This window comes from Canis lupus, chromosome 12 (assembly GCF_048164855.1).
Source record: "Canis lupus baileyi chromosome 12, mCanLup2.hap1, whole genome shotgun sequence".
Lineage (NCBI taxonomy): Eukaryota > Metazoa > Chordata > Mammalia > Carnivora > Canidae > Canis > Canis lupus.
In genome coordinates this window covers 5872884-5898033 of record NC_132849.1, presented here as the reverse complement: position 1 = coordinate 5898033, position 25150 = coordinate 5872884, and the positions used below count along the sequence as shown (strand labels likewise).

Sequence of the window (25150 nt, the reverse complement as noted above, 5' to 3'; positions counted from 1 at the left end):
TTCAGGTAAAGACCTTGCCTCTTCTTTATTATCATTAAAACAACAACACAACAAAAAAACCAGCTTGGCTCTTGAGGAAGAGTCCTGAGAACAAGGCAAAGAGTGTAAGAAATACTGATTAAATAACTGCATCTTATCTAGGCAACAAAGTTCTTATGCACAGCTCTACGTCTGATCTATTCATCAGTGAAGTAGGCTGTGTTAAGAATAGGCTAGGGTATGTTAAGGTAACAACTCCTGAATCTCAGCATCTTAAGCCAACGGAGGTTTATCCTTCATTCATGTTACACCAGAGTCAAATGTGAAGGCTGATAAAGGTGGTACTTCCGGAACATTGCCAGCAGTTGTGCCAGAGTTGAAGAGGGTATGGAGCAACCCAAAACAGGAAGTAAATCCTCCTGCCGAGAAGTGACACACAACACTTCCACCTCACTTTGTCAGAACTAGTTATCTAGCTCCATTCAACCACAAAGATGATGTAAAATTCTACAGGAAGCATAAAGCAAGAAGCTGGAAATATTGTGAAAGCAGCTCAAAGGCTACTGCAGAGTATTTAAGATATATAAAAAGCATGCTAGGAATTATCAACTGAAAAAAAAAAAAAGGAATTATCAACCGGCTTCAAAGAGCAATCTCCCTACATTTGCAGTATTCTAAGTAAAGGGAAAGTGTTGATACCGCATTCACCTAGGATTCAATGTTTCTCAGTTGCGTACTCTGATTTCAAAAAAGTGATGAAACTTCTTTTACCTTTAACAGATGAACACTACATCTCCAAGTAAAAGGAATGGATAAAAATAAATTAAATAAATAAATAAATAAATAAATAAATAAATAAATAAATAAATAAAAGGAATGGATAGAAAGTAAGCTGGTGTCTTATACTTTCTTGAACAATTAGAAATATTTTCCGTTAATTTTTACCAAAAAAATAGTGGATAGTGTAAATCCGTGTTCACATTTTTACTTGGTTGCAAATCTGCTTGCTGTCATTCATCGATCCTTTCTCTGTTCCTAACTGGCACATGTTAGTAGATTATACTGTAAAGCGCTACGTAACGGTCACGAATACACTTTTTTAAACTCTACATTGAATTCGCGGCTAAAGCCGGTTTCTGGATGAACAGACCAAGGCAGTGGTTGCGGCACCGCGGGGCCCGGTGCTCCGAATGCGTCTCGCAGCGGGCGCGGGCGCCACCGCGCGGCCACCCGTGCACACTGTCACTTCAGCTCGCCTCCCCGCTTTCCGCAACCTTCCCCCAAACCGGGTGAGAGATCTTTGCTTCCCCAGAGCCCGAGCGGCAAGTAAAGGGCTTTAGGCGGGGGCGGCGGCCAGGCAGAGAAGAGCAGGGGGTCGTGCATGTCCGACTTGTCCTAGTATCCAGAAGAGCACCCAACTCGTGGGCTGTCTCCCAAACCCCGAAGTCCTTGTTTGCTCGGGGCTGCAAGTGTGAGTTCCCGGTTTCCCACTGGGCCGGGTGCGCGGCGGGAAGGACGACGGGAAACCCACCAGCGCGGCTTCGCGGGCGGCCCCTGGAAGCGCGCAGCTGGACCTCTCCTCTCGGGCCGGCGCCGGGGCCCGGGCCCAGCCGCCTGCTCGCAGACCCGACGGTGGCGCCACCCCGCGGAGAGGAGGACCAGGGCCGGGAGACGCCAGGAAAAGGCGGCTGGAGGCGGCGGCAGCGGGGCAGGGGCAGGGGCGGGGGGCGAAGGAAGGACGGCCGTTCAGTGCAGCACAGACGGCCTTCCTGCCGGGACCACCACCGTCAGAGCCGGGCGGGAGGCAGGGCCCCAGGCTCTTCCAGGGCCGCGCATAAATGCACTCGGAGTCGCAGCTTCAGCCAAGGGCCTGCCCTACCCTGGGTGGCGAGAGCTTCCGAGACTGAGAACAAGGCCCCGGGGGATTATTGCAAGTGGCGGGGGTGGGGGTGGGGGGCTGGCGGGTATTGGGCGAGGGAGGGCGGGAGTTCCCTCTTCGCTTTGAGGCTCAGCAGGAAAGTACCCCCAAAGCCTGCCGCCTTACCGGAGGGGCTCTTGGGCACATTCTATAAAATCCAGGGCTTACAGAACGGAGTACAACATCCCAGAGGAGACAGCGCAACAAGCAACTGGTTGTGAGAAGAGTGGGTCAGTTTCTCATCTTCCAGGCTTCATAGGGAAAGCCCTAAGCTCATACAGGAGTTCAGGCTCATTTCAGAATAGACTGTTCTTAGCCTGAGAAGGAAGCCCCAGAGCCGATCGACTGGTTTGGGGTAAAACGGGAAGAGTTGGGTCCATTCCAGATCTTTCCTGGCTACCACACAGTTGGGAGAACCCCTAGAGCCTTCTGGATTTAGGAATCGCCCCCCAACACCCACCCCAGAAGCCAAAGATAGCCAAACCTGCCTGAAAACCAGATAGGATGGAGGCGTAGCTGGGAATTGGCAGGAAGGGGCTCAACGGTCCTCACTGCCACCAGGCCAGTTGGAAGCAAGAAAAGCAATTAGGAATCCACCTGAGAAATAATGGTAGTTTGGACTTAGGGAGCAGTGAAGGTGTTAAGAAGTGTCACATCTGGAATATGTTTTGTAGGGAGTGCCAAAAAAGCTTGCTGATTGATTAGATGTAGGGAATGTGGGAAAAAGAGGAATCAGAACAACTTCTGGGCTTGAGCCTGAGCAATAAATTGATTCCACTGATTGGAACCAGGAACTGGGAAAGAACAAGTTCATGTAATGGGAGAGAGGAGTAATAAATGAGAAGCAAAGGTTTGATATTGGACATATTAAGATTACTATTTAATAGTTAAGTGTAATTGTTGAAAAAGCAATGGAATATGGGTGGTGCTCAGAGAACAATGCTGGAGTAGAGATAAAAATTTGAGAGTCGTCATATATATGTGGCATTTAGAGCCATGGGATTAGAAAAGACAATGTAAGCAGAAAGCACAGATAGCAAACAGAAAAGGGTCTAAGGCTGAACTCTGGGATGTACCAAATCTTAAAGGTTGTGTAGAAGAAGAGTTGGTAGCAAAGGATGTTGACAAGAAATAGCCAATGAAATAGAAAAGCAGAGAAGAAAGTGTCTCCAGAAAGAAACAGTGGTAAACTAAGGTCAAATTCTTTTGAGAAGATTATTGGATTTGGAGTAGGATTGCATTAAATATGTAGATGTTGAAAGTGACCAATCTCATAGCTATGATAGTATAAAAACCGAAAGACCCTAAGAGAACTGTATATTAGGCTAGGCAATGGAAAGCAGGATGAAAAAAAAATTATATTAAGTTAAAAATCTGGGCCTCCATAAGGTCTTTTGGGTATAGACTTCCTTGTTAATGCACTGCCAGTAAAACGGGAGCCAATAAAATTGTTTGTTGTCCTTACTTTATTTCTTATTTCTTGGTTTGTTTCTGATTGTGGAGTCCAAACCCCTAAAGGGTTAGAAGCTCAACTTTCTGCCTTCCCCATTTCATCTCCATCTCACACTAAGCACATAATACTCCTTACCTCCTCCACTTAAGAATAAATTGTGAAGAGGGAGCATGTGTTCAAGGGAAAGTTTCCTAAAGATGATAAGTTTGATAAGGTAGAAAATCTCTAAGAAAGACTAGAAATAATTGGTTTACACATTCTGGAGAAATAAATTCCCCAAACGTGGTCCTCTCTGAGAAGATAATTTTGAGGAAGAGTGGCTTGATTTCCAGTGAATCAGCTCTGGAGTCTGGTTGTGACTTTGAAGATCATTTCTTCTGAAAAGACAGAAAAAGGCCTAAGAAAAGAAGAAATAGGCATTTGCAATGGGATCATAAGTGCCATATTTGTTTTAGAAAATCGTCATTTCCTAACTTGAATTCAGTCACATCTCAAAATTTCACAGGCTTTGGGTACAACTAACTAGAGTTCAAATCTTAACCCTGCACTTAATGGCTCTTTGATTTGCAGTTTCTTATCCCAATTACCTTTTATTCCATTTTGAAATCTATATTGTGGCCCATAATATCTAACTTCTATGGATTAGTTTTATTTACTGAACACTCTTTTATTTGCTTTGGAGGGGTTATTTCACTTAATCTTTTTTTTTTTTTTTTTTTTGAGATTATTTATTTTAGAGAGAGAGAGCAGGAAGTAGGGCCAGAGGGAAAGTCATAAGCAGATTCCATGCAGAAGACAGAACCCTATGGGGAGCTCGATCTCACCACCCTGAGATCATGACCTGAACCAAAACCAAGAGATGAATGTTTAACCAACCACGGCACCCAGGTGCCCTTATTTCACTTGATCTTAATAGTATCTGATGCTGTCTTTTCCTTGTTAGTGAATGGCTTTTAATCCTTTCTCCATCATCTTGATCATTTTTTCTTTTTTTTTGATCATTTTTTCATATAAATATTGTCTCTTCCCTTAATGTCTGGTGAAACTCTCTGGACCTGGTGCTGTTTTTAAGGGTAGGTCTTTGCCTATCTTTTCAGTTTCTCCCTCAGCTATTTTTATTCAGTTATTCTACCTTTCTTAGGGCAACTTTGATCACTTGTATTAAAAATTAAATATTTTGTCTACATTTGCAAATATATGTATCAAAATATACATAACACTTAAAATATCTTCTATATTTAACATTGCTGGTATAGTGCTGTACTTTTTCTCTTTCAATATGAAATTACCAAAGGAATAATCCTTTAATTTTCTTTCAAAGAACGAGATTTTGGGTTTATTGATTAATTCTATTTGGGGGAAGTGGGGAAGTATGATCTATTCATTTCTGCTTCTATCCTAATCTATTCCTCTACTTCCCTCCTGTTTTGCTGTCCCTTTATTAACTTTTAAGTTAAAAGCTTACTTCATTATTTTTAATAGTTCTCATTTTCTCATAAATGTATTATAGAGCTATGAATTTTCCTCTGACCTCTTCATATAAGTTTTTATAATGCTCTCTTTGTTATTATTATTGTTTACTGAAAAGTATATAGCTTTTATTTATATGTCCTCTTTAGTCCATGTGCTTTTTTCTAACAGTATATAGATCAAGGAGAAATATTTTTAGTTATGTCCTTGCACTATGATTAGTGAATGTGCTTCTATGGTTTCAACTTTTTCAATACTTGTTGAGCTTTCATTTGTCATCTTACACATGGCTGGTTTTCATCAGTATTTATGTAAATTCGAAATATACGTTTTCTATTTTGGATACAAGGTGGTGTGGGTATAAGGGTAGTTATGACTAATTTTGTTAAGCATGTTCTTCAAATCCTCTAAATCCTTAACAAGTTTTAGTTGACTTGTCTGCCAATTCCTGAGACTCTTTTTTCCACTGTAAATGATATGCATATTCGAATCCAGAAAGATTGATTATGCCCTTTCCCATCTAAACACATTCCACAATCATAATGCCATGAAATACACCTCCTTTAGAAAATGAAAAAGTTTCTTACCTTTTTTCTTTAGGCCAAGGATTGAAATTCAAATATTACCTTGGTTAACTCTCCTGCTAATCCTAAAATTGTGTTCTCTACTCATACTTGTTGTTTCTGAAAGAAGCAAAATACTCACTTAAGAATAATTTCTATTGCCCAGTCCCTTAACAGTAATGTGAAAGAAACTGTGAACAATTCAACAATTCAAACACTTAAAAAGACATCAGGGGAAAAATCCCCTACAAAGACACTTCAATAAGCAAAATAATTTTTCTTCACTTTTCATAGTGCAGCAGGCAGAGGAATAAAGGAGCCTGAGGAAACAAGGGTATATTCATTTGCTGAAAGTATCCCTCTGGTTGGTATATATACAGGTTGATCAATGTGCCTTTCTCCTGCTCATTATTCTGTGCATTATAATATGGATCTTGAGTCTAGACATGTCAAACCAGATGAAACACATCTCCAGAAAGAAATTCAAGTGGTTTAAGTCCCAACCCTAGGATTGGGAATTATATTAAGAACACTGAGTAACTTTTACTCAGGGTTATATCTGAACTCGGTTTCACACTCCCTCTTGGCCTAAAGAGTTTTCCTCCAATGCATTTGAAAATTAGAATCATGGGATGCTTGGGTGGCTCCGTGGTTGACCGTCTGCCTTTGGCTCAGGTGGTGATCCTGGGGTCCTGGGTTTGAGTCCCACATCAGGCTCCCCTTGAGGAGCCTGCTTCTCCTTCTGCCTATGTCTCTGTCTCTCTCTCTCTGTGTCTCTCATGAATAAACAAATAAAATCTTAAAACAAAAAAAAACAAAGAAAATTAGAATCCGGGAATCCCTGGGTGGCTCAGTGGTTTAGCGCCTGCCTTCTGCCCAGGGTGTGATCCTGGAGTCCCGGAATTGAGTCCCACATCAGGCTCCTTGCATGGAGCCCGCTTCTCCCTCTGCCTGTGTCTCTGCCCCTGCCCCTCTCTCTCTGTGTCTTTTATGAATAAATAAATAAAATCGTAAAAAAAAAAAAATAAAGAAAATTAGAATCCTACCAAGTAGAAACTAAAACTTACACAAGGCTCAAACAAAATAAAGCTGATGTCTTTAGGTATATTCTGTTCTCTTGAATCTTAAAAAGGTATGATATTAAAAGAGTGATATGAATTTCCTCCTACTTTCTGGTAAATTTATAATCACTGCTCTTGATCATGTGAAGCAACTGAGATAATTTAGTCCTTATTTCATTTCACTAATCTGTGTTTTCCATTTTTTGCCACAAAATTCCTTTTTCTGCATGCCTGGTGCTGTTCAAGTCCCAAGATCAATGAAAATCTCAATCTCTCTCTCAAAATACTTAACCATTCCCAAGCCATTACCTCTTTACTACCTTGAGACAGTAGGCCAGCATCCATGTTTGGTCTTCAAAGGTCAAATACTGGAGAACTGCTTAAGCTTTATTAGTTCCCTGCTTTACTCTTTCTGGCGTAGTACAGAATGTGTTCTTGGCCAAAGAAAAGAAATCTTGAGGTCTTAGAACTATCATCTGCCTTGTTTGCTACTCCTTGGACTGTAGTTTAAATAAGAAAGTCTTTATATTGTTGGGGAAACTTTACTTCCTGAATAGTGGCAAAAACAAGAGCTTCATCTTGAAAATGCTGAGAGGAAACACATGAAATGCTTTAAACAAGAAGAAATGATTGACCCATAAATCATCAACTTGGCTCCATCAAGCCCATTTTAAAATTTATTTTTTTTTTGTAAAGATTTTATTTATTCATGAGAGATACAGAGAGAGAGAGGCAGAGACATAGGCAGAGGGAGAAGCAGGCTCCCTGTGGGGAGCCTGGTGCAGGACTTGATCCTAGAACCCTGAGATTACAACCTGAGCCAAAGGTGTCCGCCATTTTAAAATTTTAACTTAAACATTTCCCAAATATTTGCATATTCTCCTTTTGGTTATAAGGTGTGTACCTCTCTGTGCTACTGAATAGTGTGCCCTCATTTTTATTCATGTGGCTTGCTTCTGTGTTAAATCCTCAAAATTCAGAGATTTCAACTCAGAAATCAGAAATAGGAAAGAAGTATTTAATGAGTATTTCATTTTTCCTGAGAAGATTGATGGGAAGTATTGCAAACATCATCAGGATTTTTTTTAAAGGTATTTTCCATAAAATATAGGTCTTTATAGAGCACTAGTAACAGACACTATAAATAAGGTCTTTTGTTTTCTAGTTCATTTTGTTCCTATCAGGATACATAGCAGATACTTGAAGGTTCTACATAATCAAAGGCCTGGCAAGTAAATTGTGGAATTTCCTTCTTAGGTGATGTTTTAGAAAAAGAAGGTCTTATTGCTCCAATGCAAGATACCTAGGGAGGTGACTCTTAAATCACTAGAGATGTCTTAAAGCAATACTTGTTGGGAATGGAATGCACTCTGGAGATGCTATTCTGCAGGAAATGCCTTCCTAACCAGAATAATAATAATAATAATGAAACAATGATCAAATATTTACCATGTTCCAGCTACTCTACTAAGTGCATAAAATACATGATCTCATTTGATCTTCATAACAAACCCATAAGGTATGTTCTGTTATTTTTCTCATTTTCCAGAGGAAGAAACTGAGACTCAGAGGAGTAAAGAAACTTTCCCAAGGTCATATAGCTCTTAGGTGGGGGAGACTGGGACTCAATACTAATGCTCATCACCAGTACAGTACCCTGCCTTTTCAGCCAGTATCTTTTTCTTTTCTTTTTTTTTTTTTTAAAGTAACTTCCACACCCAGCATGGAGCCAAATGCAGCAGGGGCCTGAACCTGTAACCCCAAGATCAAGACCTGAGCTGTGACATAGTAAGAAATATATATTTGGTCTCTGCCCCTGGTTCCTGATACAGAGCTTCTAAATCTCTTGGAATTTCCTGGGTAATGGGAAGTGTCTTTTGTTCTAATGGTGGGCTCCTAGGTAACTTCAGGATGGAGGTTGGTCACCAGAAAGGCCAAGCTATCATTAGAAGGTTGGAACTTTTAGCCTCTCCCTCCACCTCCATCCTCCAGAGAGGAGAAGGAGTGGAGATTGAGACAATAATCCATCATGTCTACTTAATACGGCCTCCATAAAAAATTCCTAAACTATGGGGTTCAGAAAGCTGCTGCGCTGGTGAACACATACACGTTTCAGGAGGGTGGACACTACAACTCCACAGGGACAGAAGCTCCTGCACTTGGGACCCTTCTGGACCTTGTCCTGTCTACGTCTTCACCTGGCTAATCATCTGTATCCTTGCCTTTATTCTTTATCATAAACTGGTAAACATGTTTCCCAGAATCTGTGAGCCATTATAACAAATTATCAAACCTGAAGAGGGGATGATGGGAGCCCCTGATCTGCAGCCAAGACTGACAGAAGAGTGGGTAACCTGGAGACCCACTATTGTGATCAGTGTCTGAAGAAGGGGAGGTCTTATGGGGCTGAGCCCTTAATACCTTATGTGGTATCTGTGCCAAATCCAGGTAGTTAGTGTCAGAATTGCTTGGTGTGGAAAATCCACAGATTTGGTGGCCAGAGTATTGAAAGTAGTAGAGGAGACAAAAGTTTTCTTTTACCCTCTGACTGCTTCTGAATTAGTGTAGGTTAGTATAAACACCCAACGATTTACCCCATGAAGCTTCTAAACTGATTTGTAGGCTGTGGTTATTGCCACCTCACCTAGACCTTCAACTCTATATTGTGCTGTTCCCCATTCAGAGAGCAAAAGATTTCAAACTCAATCATTTTTTGTTAAATCCAAGTCTTCAAGCTCCACCATCCCTTTCAACTAGTTGTCCTTCATCAACCCATTCAGCCTGTAAATATCTAGTGAGCACCCACTATATTCCAGGTACAGTTCTAGTTGATGGGGATAGAAAAATAAACAAAAAGTATCTGCTTTTATAGAACTTACTCTGAGAAGGTAAGAAGAGAGTCAGACAATGGGTCAGAGTACAGCCTAATTTATTTGAACAAATCTTTAAAAAACAGTGGCTTAAAGGAGCTACAAGTCTGTTTCTCTCTCATGTCATGGTCCAGGGCCAGGAGAGCAGCTCAGCCATCCTTATCACAAGATTTCTGTTTCTGGATCCCAGGTGGTTGCCACAGTTCCTGCCATTGTCTCTACAACCTAGCCGGAGGAAAGGTGGGGAGAGGGGGGGAAGGCAAGGGGAGCACATACCTTTTCCTTCTTAGGGCACAAACCTGAAATAATATATATCAATTCCATTCACATCTTGTTGGCCCAGAACTTTGTGTTATGGACAAACCTAGATACAAGAGAAGTTGGTAAATTGGCCTTTGGTAGAGAAACCACATGGGGTTGCAATAACCAGGTAAGAATAGTTTTTCATGGGGATGCCTGGGTGGCTCAGCAGTTGAGCCTCTGCCTTTGGTTCAGGGTGTGATCCTGGATTCCTGGGATTGAGTCCCATGTCGGGCTTCCCCGCATGGAGCCTGCTTCTCCTCCCTCTGCCTGTATCTCTGCCTCTCTGTCTGTGTCTCTCATGAATAAATAAATAGAATATTTTTAAAAAATAGTTTTTTTTTTATGAGTAGCAGGCTCTGATTCAGTAATAAATACATTCATTTCAGATGGTACATGGAGGAAAAGTAAGAAAAGTAGGGAATTAAAAAGTATGAAGTCTGGGGAGGAGAAGATGGGCTTGTTCTGTTATAGAAGCAGCTTAGGGAAGCCCTCACCAATAAGATGGTAAAGGCATCCTTTGAGCAGAAACCTAAAAGACACGAGGAAGCCAGTCATGCAAGTGTCTGGGGAACAGCCTTTCTAGAAGAGGAAATGGCGAGTAGAAAGGCCTTGGCATATTCAGGGAGAACAGGGAAACAAGTGTGATGAAGTGGACCACACAAAAAGGAGAATGAGAAGACAGGAGGTATACATGGGCCATCATAAGGATGCAGCCTTTACTCTGTAGCCATGGTTGGTTCAGGTGGTGGGGGTGCAGGGCAGTGTTCAGTTGGGGAGAAGACTGTGGGAGTAACAGGATCTGACTCATGTTTGAAGTTTACTCCAGCTATTTTCTGGAAAACAGAGAGGGTAGATGGCAGAAGGAAGACCAGTCAGGAGGCTGTTGCAAATATTCCTGGGATGTGGTGGTGGTTTAAGGCAGCAGGGGGCAGCAGTGGAGGTGTCAAGGTATGGTTGGAGACTTGACATATTTTGAGTCAACAATATTTTCTGATAAATCATGAGTAACTAAGAAAAGGCTTATTATTCACTCATCCTATTATAGTCACCTCCCCAAAAAGAAAACGAATCTCACAGGGAATGAGAAAAATCAAATTCCTCTCAAGCTAGGATGATGGTAAATGAAGCTCCAGCGGGTTTGAGATGCTGTGAGCCAAGAACAACATGACTTGAATGGTTTTGTAGACAGGAAGGGAAGCCAGAGCTTTTCAATTTAATGACATAGAATCGTCTGTGAATTTTTAGAGGCACCTGGGTGGCTCAGTGGTTGAGCATCTGCCTTTGGCTCAGGGTGTGATCCCGGGGTCCTGGGATCGAGTCCCGCATTGGCTCCCCACAGGGAGCCTGCTTCTCCCTCTGTCTATGTCTCTGCCTCTCTGTGTTTCTCATGAATAAATAAAATCTTTAAAAAAAAATTTTTTTTAGAAGAGATAGATATATTACAAAGGAAAATGCTACAACCTGGGTAGGAGTATAGAATTAATGGCCTCTAGTCACAGAATATAGAATGATGGAGAATTTCATCTACCCAAATCAGATGATTAAAAAATTGAAAGAGGTTATCCAGAAAATTGGCTAAAACTAAAACTTAAAAAAAATTCCCAGGGGACACTTGATATATTGGTTACAAATAATATTCCAGGTGAACCTCATAGACTCGGGGAGGAAAACACCTATATATCCCTATCACCCTTATAGAACTTGGCACATGTAAGTTCTCCTCATGGAGTGTTCCTGAACCCTCTGGCCAGATGCAACCTATCATTCTCCTTAACTCATAACATTTCCTTAACTCTTTTGGGAATAACACATTTTTCCTTGAATTGTAATTATTTTTATACTGGTGTAATCTCATCTATTAGATGTATTTACATCTTTGTATCCATCTCATTGCTTTGCTAATATTATATGTTTGATATATTAATTTGATCACACATTAAAAGAAAACATGCCCTGAGTTTATATTTCAAAAGTTTGTTCATGTTGGCAGTATGGGATCTAAAAACTTTTCATCAAGTTTTCAATTTTTGCCAAGTCATATGATGGTTCAGCTCTTGTTACAAAATGTAAAAAAAAAGTCTTCACTACTTAGTAATTCTCTAAAACCGTCTTGTTCCTTCCTTGTTAAAGATTGACATTCTTTCATACCTCCTTCTTTATGCCCCCAAAGAGATCATATAATGTATTTCCCACCTGTTGTCCTGTGCTTGAATTAAATGCTTTGTAAATGCTTTGACTCTTAGATCACTTGTAGGAAATGAACCGTTTTAAAATGAGGTATCTAAAAATTATGACAAGATTAAACTGTCCTGTTTGTAAGTTTACATAGATACCACAATCCTTTCACCCGTCCTTCAAATAATGACTACCCAATTTTAATAACATTTGACCTGACCCAGACCAAGCCCATTTGCAATGCTCACTCGATCTGATGTTTAAAGCTCCTTATCTTCATACTACCTTTTTTATTTTTTATTTTTATTTTTATTTTTTTGGTCTTCTGGAATGCATCTCCCTCCTCACCCTTGTTTGCAACACCAAAAAAAGCAGCATCTGAATTAGGCCGAAAAAGCTCCAGTGGAATCTCATTGTTTTGGCCACCTAGATACATTGGATGAAGGGAAGCACTCAAGTACAGTACTCTATCTGTCCCTTTTAGGAGTTTTTAATCTCCAATAGTTCTTTTAAGTGGGTCAGTAATTATTATAAATGTTTCAGATTAAAGGACCAAGAAAATTTAGGAAAAAGTGGAGAAAAAAAAGCTTATTGGAGTATGTGAACTTACCAGTTTCAGACCAGTTTCCAAGCATTCTGTGGTCGGGGCAATCAGTCAACAAACATTCACCAAGATTCGGTTTTTGAAAGATTTTATTTGACAGAGAGCTCGAGTTGGGGGGAGGAGCAGAAGGGGAAGGAGGAGAGTGAATCTCAAGCAGACTCAGCCGCTTGAGTGCAGAGCCCCACTGGGGGCTCAGGACACTGAGCCCATGGCCTGAGCCAAAGCCAAGAGTCCGTTGCACCCAGGGGCCCGAGATGCTATTTTATAATGGACACTGGAACTTTGTGAAAGTTCCCAAGAAGTTTTGTTTTTTGTTTTCTTTCTTAAGTAAACCCTGTCTAATGGAAGACAAACACAAGAAAATATAAGAAAAAAGGAATTGAGGAAGGAGGCTATATTGTTCACAAAGCTACAGTTAATTGCAAATTCATTGCATAAGGAATAAAGCCTTAAGAGTTCAAAGGAGAAAGACTTCCTGTGACCTAGAATGGGATGGGAAGACTTCAAGGAGATTTGAGCAACACTTTGAAGAACTGGTAGGTCGACAGGCTTCGAGTAGTTGAGAGCAAGACAGTACTACAGTTTAAAGGAGGACCACCCAACAAAAGCACAAAGGAAGAGGAACTTCAGAGGCATTATAGGACAGTGTGTACTGCATTTTGGCTATGCCATAGATCTGAGGAAGACAAACAACTGAATGGAAATTTTGGCCAGATGGCAAAAGGCTGTGGTTTCAGGATGAGGTGTTGGAGTTTATCCTTTCGTCGTAATTGATAGCTTTTGATTAGGTGAGCCAATTGACGATGCTTTAACAACTTCCAAAGGCCAAGAGAAAGAGAAACATGGTCACTAGTCCTCAGGGAAAAGAGATCCTTCAGGATCCTAGGAGAGACCAGACGGTGTCTCTGATGGTTTGAGAAAATAGACCACCCTCGCCTTTTCCCTTATTAATTTTCCCTACTATAAAGTGTGCTGTACAAGATTTCACTGTGAAGTTAAAATTCTCAGTGAATCATTCCCCTCGCCAGGGAAAAGGACTCGGAAAATCTTTTTTTCCAGTGAAAAAAATAAATCATATTCAGCCCTTTTTTTTGGTAGCTGTAATTGGATGTTTGAATTCTTCCATTATAAATAAAATTCATTTAAAGTAAACTCGTCAAGCAAATTCCTTAAAATTTATCAAGAATAGCTTAGTTTCAAAGCTTGACAAATGAACTGGAAACTAAGTCCTTTTACCTTAAGGGTCTATGTTTTACTTGGTAAAACATTCACCAGCCTGTCAAAAGGTCTTGAGCTATGCAAGTTTTGAACTAAGGGATCTTTAGAAATTCATCTCCTTTTAACTGTGGCCATTTGCACATCATGCACCCCAAACATTTTAAAAATACACCTGGGAACACTAAAAACCACCTCCCCAACCCCCATTTCCAACCTATTCGGAAACTTCAGAAGCACCTGGGAATGTTTACCAAGCACCAAGGTGGCTCTTAGAACCAGGAAATGGTTAGAGGAAACAAGTTCTTTGCCCTGGAGAAGAGAAAGAGCATCTCCTGTGGAGTGTAAGCAATCACAGTAAATGGGTTCTGCTCAGCTTTCACCAAGAGCAGTAATGTTGGCTAGGTGGTGATGAAGTTTGTTCCAAATGAAAATTAAATCCTGACAGAAAGGAAGCCAGGGTGCTGGGTTGGCCAACCACTGCCTGAGGACTGATGTTAGAGGAATTCTTGGCTGCGGGGCTGCCCTAGGCATTAGGGTATGTTAATCAGCATCCCTGGCCTTTAACCACTAAATGCCGGTTAGCGTCCAATTAAATGTCCCAAGGGATGGGAGGCAAAAAAAATTAAAAAATCCCTATCTGGTTAAGACATTAGGCTGAGAAAGTTAGGCAAGGATTGCTAGGGTCAGGACTTACTGGCAGACCAAAGGACTAAAGCATAGGGCATCATTGGTTTTGGGATACCCAGACATTTTTAATAAGGACATTAAGGCAGTGGAGAGTGGGAAACGGAGATCTCCATCCGCACGCTGAAAACAAGTTCAGCTCACTTAAGGAAACCTGCTCACAGTTTATGGGTAAAGAAACCAAGTCGGAAAAAAAAAAAATAAAAAAAATAAAAAAAATAAAAAAAAATAAAAAAAAAGAAACCAAGTCGAACAGCAGCCTCTCCCCCAAATAAAAACTTTACTAAACTTCATTAAACCTGCTTGCTCGGTTACTGGTACGTAAGCTCCCATTGTGGACTCCGTAGATCTAAGTAAGATCACTTCGAGGGGCGCCGGGGTGGCTCAGTTGATTAAGCGTCTACCTTTGGCTCAGGTCAGGATTCCAGAGTCCTGGAATCAAATCCCATATCCGGCTTCCCACAGGGGGCCTGCTTCTCCCGGTCTCTGCCTTTATGTCTCTCGTGGATAAATAAATAAAATCTTAAAAAAAAAAAAAAATCACTTTGAGAACTAGTTTATTAGTAAGAGCCGTGCCACTAGGTGGCACCATCGCACTCCGGGAGATTCCAGATTCCGACAACCACGGTCCTAACCTAGCGCCATACCCAAACGCTTCCGAGATCACAGGCCCACCCCACCTACCCAAAAGCTCAAGTCTTTTAGCGAGCGCTTACAGCCCCTTTCTGTGACAAATTAAGTGGCTCTGAAAAGAGCCGTTGGGGTGAAGTAGCCTCTACTGCGTCCTTTGCGCGCCCTTACTTGGAGCTGGTGTACTTGGTGACGGCCTTGGTGCCCTCGGACACGGCGTGCTTGGCCAGCTCGCCGGGCAGCAGCAGGCGCACGGCCGTCTGGATCTCCCGGGAGGTGATGGTGGAGCGCTTGTTGTAATGCGCCAGGCGGGAGGCCTCGCCGGCGATGCGCTCGAAGATGTCGTTGACGAACGAGTTCATGATGCCCATGGCCTTGGACGAGATGCCGGTGTCGGGGTGCACCTGCTTCAGCACCTTGTACACGTAGACGGAGTAGCTCTCCTTGCGGCTGCGCTTGCGCTTCTTGCCGTCCTTCTTTTGCACCTTCGTGACAGCCTTTTTGGAACCCTTCTTGGGAGCGGGAGCCGATTTTGCTGGATCAGGCATTTTTGCAAATAGCAGCGTTTACACACCAAAAGCGATCCGGACTACTTCCAAAGGGCTTGATTACGTGCTACTTATAGAGCCTGTATGCAAATGAAGGCTCGCACAGGACTGCACTTTTATTGGTTAATTTCCAACATTATCGTCACAGAGGGGTGGAGTCCACGTAAATAATAGCTTCGGCTGGCACTTCCCTAGTGGCTAGCAGAGTAAATGCCGTCCTAGCCAATCAAAGTGTGCCATCCCAGACTCAGCCAATAAATTACGCAAAAGTACAGTATCACCTGTTTGAGATATTTGGGGATGGTTTTCACCTTTCAGTCGTAGACTTGCGTACGTAAGAGATCTGAAGAGACAGCCAAAGACAACTTTTTCTTATTTTTGCACCGTTTGACTCCCCTACGCATTGTGGAAGCTCGTTTTGCTTTTGGTTTTTAGAATACCTAAACTGTCTCAGAAGAAAAATCAGGTAGCTCCCTCAAATTCCTATTCCTGTTTGCGCCACTTACATTATGCAATGAGGAAGGTATTCGGTACTAGGTCATTCCAGGACAAGACTTCAACATGTAGACAGGGACCTAGTTCTTAGAACTGGCGGATAGACCCAGATTCCCATCTCCGTGTTTTAATGAACACTAAAGCACGTGAGGGCCTCCTCACTTCATTTCTGCATCTGGATTCGTACTACGTATTCCGTGGCGGCGGCTTGTAACGTTACAAACGGCCGGTAGAGCACGGTCCTCCCTCCGGCAAGTTTCCTCACAGAAAGGTTGTTGCTTTAGACTTCAACGCATGTTAAGGGCAGGTTTGGCAAGAACGACGTAGAACATAAGCCGTTCAGCTGCTCCCTTAACGCGCCAGCCCGAAAAGTCAGGCCGGATTCCAGCATCCCACTACCCAACACGTGCGAGTTTCCCCGGATCCCTCGACCCCCTACACCAGGGCACGACCCGCGCCAGGCGGGAAGCCGGTACAGCTGCTCCTCGTGAAACCATGGGTGGCTCTGAAAAGAGCCTTTAGGTGGCCTTCTGATAAAACGGGGCTCTAGGCGCGCTCCCCGCGGATGCGGCGCGCCAGCTGGATGTCCTTGGGCATGATGGTGACGCGCTTGGCGTGGATGGCGCACAGGTTGGTGTCCTCGAAGAGCCCCACCAGGTAGGCCTCGCTCGCCTCCTGCAGCGCCATGACGGCCGAGCTCTGGAAGCGCAGGTCCGTCTTGAAGTCCTGCGCGATCTCGCGCACCAGCCGCTGGAACGGCAGCTTGCGGATCAGCAGCTCCGTGGACTTCTGGTAGCGCCGGATCTCGCGCAGGGCCACCGTGCCCGGCCGGTAGCGGTGCGGCTTCTTGACGCCGCCCGTGGCCGGCGCGCTCTTGCGGGCCGCCTTGGTGGCCAGCTGCTTGCGCGGGGCCTTGCCGCCGGTCGACTTGCGGGCGGTCTGTTTCGTACGAGCCATGGCGCCTTACCCGCTTTTTTCAAGAAGCGCTCGGCAGTCTTATTTATAGATATAGCCCTGTCTTGATTGGGCCGGGAGGGTTAGGAACCTCCAGGTTGCGATCTCATTGGCCAGGATTCAATCCTATTTATTCGGGTAGATTGTTATGCTAATCTTTTCCCTATAGTCACCTTTCCGTACTTTTCTGTAATCTTAGCGATCCCAGCTGTTTTTCTTCTTAGACCTTTCCTTGCAATTGGTGTCATTTTGGTAAGCGCAATTTTTAAGTGTTTTTGCAAGCTTGGGATTTAAAATATAACAGATTCCTTCGAAATAAAAGCCTACCCATGAACTAGGTTTCAGCCTGTATTTCCAGTTAATAGTTACGTAACTCCAAGCCCGTAGCTAACATTTCTTCGGCGCCTGACACTGCTAAGCGCGTTAGTTGCATTACAGTATGACGGTGACTCAACAAAATATGTAGTTGAAGGAATCAAAAATTGATTTAAGTTTAACTTCTTAACTACTCGGAGTCGTGTACTGATTAGCGCCAACTTGCAAGGTACAGCCTTCCGCTTTTCTTGAGCTTTTCGCCTTGGAATGCGGTTCCCTTCTCTCAATCCATCAATGGCCAATTAGGACCTGTAGACCAAACGCTTCTAAATAAAGGAATATGCGTCCTGGAACGTTAATTTCTCCTTCACAATGGTGAATAGTTTCTGAATAGTCAACTTGCTTATCAATCAGATTAAACGCTGTAAACAAAGCAAATCAACTATTCGTTGATTACGGAGTTGCTAACATTTTCTTCAATAAAGTAGCTTCATCTAAAAGTTTCAACTTAAAGTTTTCTATTCTCTATTGGGAAATTGAATATCCTCTGCTTTTTAATTATTTTATTTGCTTTGAAGTATTGCTCAGAAAAATTGTGTCAGAAAACAGTCATGTAAGGTTACCATCTTAAAACTGTGAAGTTAATATAAAACTTTCAATCATATGCTCATTCTATTGAAAAACTATTGCATCCAAACATTATAAAACCTCAAACCTGTGGACAAAATCAGGCCCAACAAGCTTATACTTTATGGTATCAATATGATCATTTTCCTCCTGAAGGCAAAATAAATTAAAAGTTATTTTGAGATTTCCTGAACACTAAACAACCTAGAAATTTATCTTTATGTCTTCAAGAGTCCCCTGGACAGCACAGTCCCCTGCTCTAGGGAGACCTAAGATGTCCTGCAAAAGTATAACTGATGTGAAACAACTGTTACCCTTTCCTGTGGTTGTTTTGTAATAATTACTAATGCATAGAGAGCACTACTCAGTATTTAACAATCCTTCTACATACACTATCTCATTTAATCCCAACTCTGTGAAGTAGATGTTACTTTCCTCATTTCACAGATAAAGAAATAGTCTCAGAAAAACTATGGCTTGTCCTGGACAAGTAAGAAGGCCCGCATAATATTCTAAAGCAAAAGAATGAAATCATCATAGATTTTCAGTTTCATCAGGCTTGCAGTACATTCTAAAGCAAAGGAGAATTTTCCCACTGTGCCATCAGATTTCTCAATGTTTCTCAAACTCTTCCACTAAACTATTACCATCAAAAGAGGAAACTACCACATGGGGGTCTGGATGACAGCCCAAAGCAGTCCACATTTCTTTGCAGAGTTCTTTTTTAACATGTGCATTCTTGGCCATGGCATTCATTTAGATAAGATACTCAAGCTGCTGTCAGGGAGGAAAAACTTTGCTCTACCCCTCAAGCTTTTTTGGCTGGTCTAAGAATTTAATTGACATGAGACCGATTAAGAGGAGAAAATCATATAAGAATATGAGGTCCCCAGGCAGTCAGGCAACTGAGGTTTATATGCCATCCATAGCTAAGAAAGAGATTGGGGTCTGGGAGTGCAGAGGGAAGAAAGACCATCACAAGAAAATGAAAATGAGTAAATTTTTGGTAAACAAATGTTTGCCGGGCCACTCAGAAACAATGGGGTATAGGAAGGAATTTTAGCGAACAGACTTTGCTAGGTTCCTCCCCATCTACCACAACCAGGTAATATTATACAGTCCTTATCTATGGTGATAGTTCCCTTCCTAGAGCAGGTCCTCTATCTAAATTCTTTTAAGCAGTTGTGAGGGAGGCAAAAACAAAAACTTCTTTGAGTCTTCTGTTTCTTAGAAATAATCAGGCTAAAATAATCCACAGGCCAAAAAACAAACACATTTCGGGGGAGCAAAATTTTGCTCCCCTACAATGTATATTCATATAGAATCTAACCATCATGGGATGTATTTTGCCTTTATAATATAGAGAGTAAGAAAATTTCAAGTCCCCTGGCTATTCTCAGAAGAGAACAATCTGTAGTTTACAGATGCCAAGTGCAGGCGTGAAGATTACTATGAGTTTAAAAGGCAATCAAAACCCAGCAGATTCAGGAAAAGCTCTTTTCCTTCCCCACAACTACCTGGTAAGAACTTAGGTAGAAGACTTGGTCTAGGAAGAGCGCTATCACCAAGGATAACCACATTACACAATGGACTAGGTGAGGTAGCCAGGAGGAACCTAGCAAGGCCTGTTTGATCAGTCTTCAATGTCCCACTTTTTTTTATCTTCCTGTGAATTGCATTTCTTCTGTTTGACATCCCAGACCTCTACCACTTCTCCTTAGTTCATTTTACCTATCTTTGGAATTTCCATGTTTCCATGTGGATTCCTTGTACATACAAAATTAAACTTGATTTTCTCTGGTTAATCTATCTCATGTCATTTTGATGCTTAGTCTGGGTAGGACCTTGGAAGGGACAGGAAATTCTTGCTCCCCAATACTTAGAAGTCACCGTTAACAGAATTCAGAGCAATAATCCTTTGATTTCACCTAGTCTCCACACTGGACAAATGACTCTTGCATTCTCAAAACACTATCAGAAGTCAGTTGACAATGCAGAAAAACCTGTTTTGCTGCTGCTGTGGGAAAAAGGGAGTATTTATCTCCTACTAATATCTCTGAAGTTGCTTTCACCAAAAATAAGAACCTGCAGTTTCCAGATTGAGCCTTAAAGTTTCATTATTGAGGGCTGAGAGTGGGGGGAAGGAACATATAAACCTTAAAATATGCTATAGGAAATAAACAAGTAAAAGAAAAATATAACATTATGTGCATGTTTGTTTTATCAAAAAAGTAATGGACTATATGTTCCAGGAAGACAGTTTGTATAACACAGTCTTTGACTGCAGGCACCCCCAGGGCTTCAAGTACCCCCAAGATAAGACTGAATCTTTGGTTCGTGGGTTGGTCAAGCCATGTCCCTGATTTCCTTTCATCTTGGTTGTTTTTAACTTTTATTTTTAAATTTTAATTCCAGTGCAGTTTAACATACAGTGTTATTAGTTTCAGGTGTACAATATAGTGATCCAACAATTCCGTACACTGCTGGGTGCTCATGACCTATTTCACCCAGCACTGCCTCCCCTTTCTGGTAACCATTGATTTGTTCTCTACCGTTAAGGGTCTGTTTTTGGTTTGTTTCACTCTTTTTTCTCTATTCGTTTTGTTTCTTAAATTCCACATGAGTGAAATGATTTCATCTTCCTTTCAGGCCAATAGCCCTGAACCAAATTCAGAAGCCATGGGATTTTGAGCTCCTTTCCTTAGCTCCATTCTGAGCTTTCCCTCCACACCTTGCTCATTGGATATAAACTTCCCCTTTTTACCTTAACACTACTACTTGTACTGTACAATGACAGGTGGCATAGGGGAGAAAAAAGTATTCCTCAGTCATCTTAGGGTCCCTGGCTAGGTCTGTAAATTAAACCAACAAAGAATCACAATAGAAGAGCACACAAATTTATTTGATGTTTTATGTAAAGCAAGGAACTTCATAAGGAAATGAACATCCAAAGAAACAGACCTGAGTATTTCTAAGCTGGGTTTGATGAAGTACAGGTACTCCTGCAGAAATGGAGTAGGTGAAGGAGTACAAGGTAAGTCTAGTAAACCAGGGGAGGCAGCAAGACCTGCTTATTAAAATTTTCTGTAAGTCCCTTTGTCTTTAGAGATAAAGACACTCCTTTCCTCCTTCTCTATCCCTCTAATCACATAGAAAAGGCACAGGAGACTTTTATAACCTGTTTCAAGGGAGAGAAGGCTTTGGGGGGGGTGGGGGGGGAGGTTAGAGTGACCTTCCCGCTTATGTCTTTTTCTCAAGAGTTCTTCAGCTCAAAATATTTAATATGCTAAGGTGCCATATTTTGGGGGTAGCATGTCCTGAACCCCATCAGTGTCAGCATATGCCACCCCTAAATTATGCCACTTTGGCACATGCATTATTTTGAGCTAAAGACGCTTGAAAAAACGGAAGGTGCAAGAAGTGTGCTCTGCTTTTTCTTTCCTAAAAACAGGAGGTAAAACCCCCATATGGAAGATGTCTTCTCTACACCAGGGGGAGAATAACATTCTTTTCCCCAAGAATAGGGAGCTGAAGCCAAGAGAAAGCTGTGGAAACAAATTTTGTTAAACTAACTTTCATCTTCCTATTTTTCCACCATTCACTGCCCTGGCTGAAGCCCTTCCATTCTTGTGACATTTTCATGATTTACCACTCTGTCCAGTTCAGCACATAAGCAGTCAACTCTAAGTGCTTGTTTGAGTCTTCATTTCCTTATAAGGGCTCCAATGTCAAGTAAACTTTGAGCAGATAAACGTGTATGCTTTTCTCCGGTGAATTGGTCTTGTGTCAATTTAATTATCAGACCCAGCCAAAAACTCTAAGAGGGTAGAGATAAAACGTTGCCTCCTCTACAGCAGATTTCAGCTTGCAGGGGTTTAGAACATACCACCCCCAAATATGCCACTTCAGTATATTAATTATTTGGAGCCGAAGTTACTTGAATCAAGATACAGTTTGTGTGTGGGTGTGGGGGGGGGGCCTCTGATGTCCCCCTTTCCAACCTAAAAGCAGCTCCTAAAATTTCCCATGAGAAAGGTACCCTCCCAGCCAGGAAGAGGACGTTCTTATTAGGAGCCTGGGAGGCAGTGCTGACATGGATCTGTTATGAACAAATCTACTCAAATAAACCTTATCTTCCATTAGTTTCCCCCATATGTTTCCCCATCACTGTCCCACAACTTACTGTCTCTAGCCCAAGCCCCTCTGTCTTGTCACATTCCTTGTTTTAAAAGGTATAGATAATCTTCCAGGCCTACTGTTAGCTTCTTCAGGTCTTCATTTTCCTTCTGAAGACTCCTGTTTACACATAAAAGTATTAAAATATATACTTTTTTTTTCTTTTTTTGGTCAGTCTTACATGAACTTAATTCTTAGGTCCAGCCATAGACTCTAAAAGGGAGAAGGAAGTCTTCCCTTCCCTACAAACTTATACATCTGGCTTTCCCATGCAACATATCCCAATGGAATGCAGTAGGCTCAGGTCATATGTTACACACGGAGGTTTTTAAAAAAGACTTACTGAGCTACCCAGGCATCCCTACACAGAGTAGTTTAAAGCTATACAAATGAAATGTATTTTATTCTATTCACATTCTCATGAGATTTAAGATACATAGTGCAAAGATTTTTAAAGGGTTTATATATATATTTTTTTTTTTTTCAGTAGAAATTACTTTGGCCACAGATGTTAGTATGACACTATCTCTGGTTTATGAGGAAAATTAGAACAGAATGCTCAGAATGCCAGTACTATACAGCCTGTTTGGAAGAGAAAAACTTTTTAAAATATACCTTCTTTCTCCAAATTCCTTTCATTTAATGTTTGTAACCAACATCTAGTGTGAATCCCACGGTGCGGATTAAGTGATGCCCGGTGGCAACATCCACTGAGCAGAGAACATGGTTTAGGCTGGGGAAGAAGAGAAGGAATTCCCTCAGACTCCATTAGTCACACCTTGCAACTTTGAAGTTCAAGCATTCTGAGATTTCTTGGGTTTAAAATGACTAAAGAACCACCAGGAAGATCTGTATGTCTGGTGCCCAGAGGTCTGGATAAAGATATAGTATTGGGATTCACCAGCATACAGAAGATAGAGCCAGGAAAGAAAAAGATATAAATTTTAAGATAATACACATCTGGGGATCCCTGGGTGGCTCAGCGGTTTAGTGCCTGCCTGCAAGAAATCTGCTTCTCCCTCTGCCTTTGTGTCTGCCTCTTTTTTGGGTCTCTCATGAATAAATATATTCCTTAAAAAAAAAAGATAATACACATCCCTCAGAAAAAAAGAGCTTTCTGAAGCAGAAACCACGTCTTCTGGTGGACTCCCCTATCAGAAGGCCCTGGTAAAGTAACAAACCCATTATCACTGGACTCCAATTAATTTCACAGGGCGGTTTCCGGTAAGGACTTTCAAAAATGGAGATTTCCCCTGGAGATAACCAATTCAGCAAACTTTGCGAACTTCACGTGGGGCCTCAATGGGGACACAATTTGGTTTCTGCTTTCTGGCTGAGAGCAGAGTCGTTTAGAGGATTTGTAGAAACGGAGACATGCAATACCGTTGCCTTCTATTCTGGATATATCGCTTCTTTGGCAGAGCTTTGGATGGCAGCGCGTCGGATTCCCCGAGCCCCAGGCGAAGGCTTGCAAATACTCCTACGACCAATTTTCCTAGGATACGATTTCTCCTCGCCCCATACCAACAAACAGACCAGGCCGAGAGATTAGGGCGATCTCTCCTCCCGCGCCCCGCCCGCACCCCAGGTGCGGCTGCTCCCGGCATCGCCTTCTGGGTCCGCCAAGTGATCGGACCTGCTCCTGCCGCAGTTTCACGTAGCCGCGCTCCAGGAGCTGTGACCCTCCCTTCCTGATGGCCCGTCTCTCGGCTCCGGCTACTCTTCCTTTGGTCCTCTCCCGCCAGGAAGACCTTTCTGCGTAGCTAAGTTAATTGGCCTGGGGAGTCCGCAAACGTACAAAGGCGAAAGCAGCAGCGGCAGCAGAACTCGGAAGCCTTTCGTCGGAATCTATCCTCTGCCGGCGGCTGCGGCCAATATCCTTTAAGTAGGAGCGATTAGAGGCAGCCGCGGGGTGGGGGTGGGGGTGGGGGTGGGGGTGGGGGTGGGGGTGGGGGGCGCAGCGGGACGGGAAAACCGCGGGCAGGAAATGACGCAATGCCCGGCGGGCGGGGATGACGCGGGGCGGGCTTCCTGCCGCGCGCGTTCTGTTCTCAATCTGGTCCGGCACTCTTGTATATTAGGGGGACAGCCAGCCTGCGGATACCAGAGGCTGTGTCTTCACACCACGGTTGCCATGTCTGGGAGAGGGAAGGGTGGTAAGGGTCTGGGCAAAGGTGGCGCGAAGCGTCATCGTAAGGTCCTGAGAGACAACATCCAGGGCATCACTAAGCCGGCCATCCGGCGCCTCGCTCGGCGTGGGGGAGTGAAGCGGATCTCGGGTCTCATTTACGAAGAGACTCGGGGTGTCCTGAAGGTGTTCCTGGAGAACGTGATCCGGGATGCCGTCACTTACACGGAGCACGCCAAGCGCAAGACGGTCACGGCCATGGACGTAGTGTACGCGCTTAAGCGCCAAGGCCGCACCCTCTACGGCTTCGGGGGCTGAGTTGCCGCTCCGCCCTGCGTAGATCGATGCCAACGGCCCTTTTTAGGGCCAACCATTTTGTCTTCAGAAGAGCTGGGCACCTGGTAGGACTGGCCTTCCTAAGGTCAGCCTTGCTTCGAGGAGTCGAGCTGGAGTCGAGTTAGGTTGGCGGGAGGGAATGGTGCTCAAAGCGTTAACTGCCCTGGAGATTTTAGTAGTTAGCACTTCATGCTTATTGGCTCTTTGAATTTTTGCTTTACGTTCCAGTTCTCCAGATGAAGCAGTATCTCCTTGCTTCTAGGCGCGCTGTCCTTGTGATTGTTGGGTCGGGCTGTGGAAAGCAGGATCCGTGAAGTCCAGGGGTAAGGTTAAACCATCTAATTCGCTACGTTTGCTTGGGCAAAGGCGGGGGTTAGTGCACAGTTCGGAATCCAGAGATGCCCTTCAGGCTACCGGATGGTTCTAAGCCTCAATTCTTTTGCATTTTACTCCCACAGCAAGACGGTGGGAGCTTAGATGGCCTAAGGGCCCTCTTAACGTTAGGCGCTGTTCTGTGATCTGTATCTTTTAACCCAAACAGTGCATGAGCACTGAAAGCCTAAGTCCAGTCATCAACCATTCAAAAATTAAACCTAGAGTATGAGGTCAGACGAGCTCACCAGTGCAGTTTTCAAGCAAGTTG

General features: G+C 42.9%; 3 protein-coding genes across 7 annotated transcripts in view; 1 reads left to right on the top strand and 2 right to left on the bottom strand.

Moving 5' to 3' along the window:
• Positions 1-3365: 3365 nt before the first annotated feature.
• Positions 3366-16402, bottom strand: LOC140600981 (histone H2B type 2-F). Of its 3 annotated transcripts, XR_012004058.1 has the most exons (3): positions 15100-16286; positions 5408-5503; positions 3366-3747 (listed from the first exon to the last, which is right to left on the bottom strand). XR_012004058.1 is itself a non-coding variant. In XM_072769368.1 (2 exons), the coding sequence occupies exons 1-2, from the start codon at positions 15474-15476 to the stop codon at positions 5485-5487; spliced, it is 396 nt and encodes a 131-aa protein (XP_072625469.1). In that variant the 5' UTR covers positions 15477-16286; the 3' UTR covers positions 4055-5484. The 3 variants fall into 3 exon arrangements, 2 of the variants coding, with proteins under 2 accessions (XP_072625469.1, XP_072625468.1); XM_072769368.1 differs by lacking the exon at positions 3366-3747 and having other exon boundaries at positions 4055-5503; XM_072769367.1 differs by lacking the exons at positions 3366-3747; positions 5408-5503 and adding an exon at positions 12468-14820 and having other exon boundaries at positions 15100-16402.
• Positions 14839-23961, bottom strand: LOC140600984 (histone H3). Of its 3 annotated transcripts, XM_072769372.1 has the most exons (4): positions 23427-23961; positions 22659-22776; positions 22051-22163; positions 14839-17662 (listed from the first exon to the last, which is right to left on the bottom strand). In XM_072769372.1, exon 4 carries the CDS (start codon positions 16926-16928, stop codon positions 16518-16520), a length of 411 nt encoding a protein of 136 aa, XP_072625473.1. In that variant the 5' UTR covers positions 16929-17662; positions 22051-22163; positions 22659-22776; positions 23427-23961; the 3' UTR covers positions 14839-16517. The 3 variants fall into 3 exon arrangements, with proteins under 3 accessions (XP_072625473.1, XP_072625471.1, XP_072625472.1); XM_072769370.1 differs by having other exon boundaries at positions 22659-23961; XM_072769371.1 differs by having other exon boundaries at positions 22051-22776.
• A 56-nt stretch (positions 23962-24017) lies between these two features.
• Positions 24018-25150, top strand: part of LOC140600982 (histone H4-like) — a 53498-nt gene continuing 52365 nt past the window's right edge. The window contains exon 1 of the mRNA XM_072769369.1: positions 24018-24830. Coding sequence (XP_072625470.1) covers positions 24031-24489 — 459 coding nt within the window. The 5' untranslated portion in view covers positions 24018-24030 and the 3' untranslated portion in view covers positions 24490-24830. The remainder of the gene's footprint in view (positions 24831-25150) is intronic.

Bases quoted from the DNA above. Each gene is read 5' to 3' on its own strand.
- LOC140600984 (XM_072769370.1), bottom strand. From the start codon at position 16,928: ATGGCTCGTACGAAACAGACCGCCCGCAAGTCGACCGGCGGCAAGGCC.
- LOC140600981 (XM_072769367.1), bottom strand. From the start codon at position 15,476: ATGCCTGATCCAGCAAAATCGGCTCCCGCTCCCAAGAAGGGTTCCAAA. The intron at 14,821-15,099 runs GTAAGGGCGCGC...TTTTTTTTTAAG, and splicing joins ACCAAGTACACCAGCTCCAA to ATTTTATTTATTTATCCACG.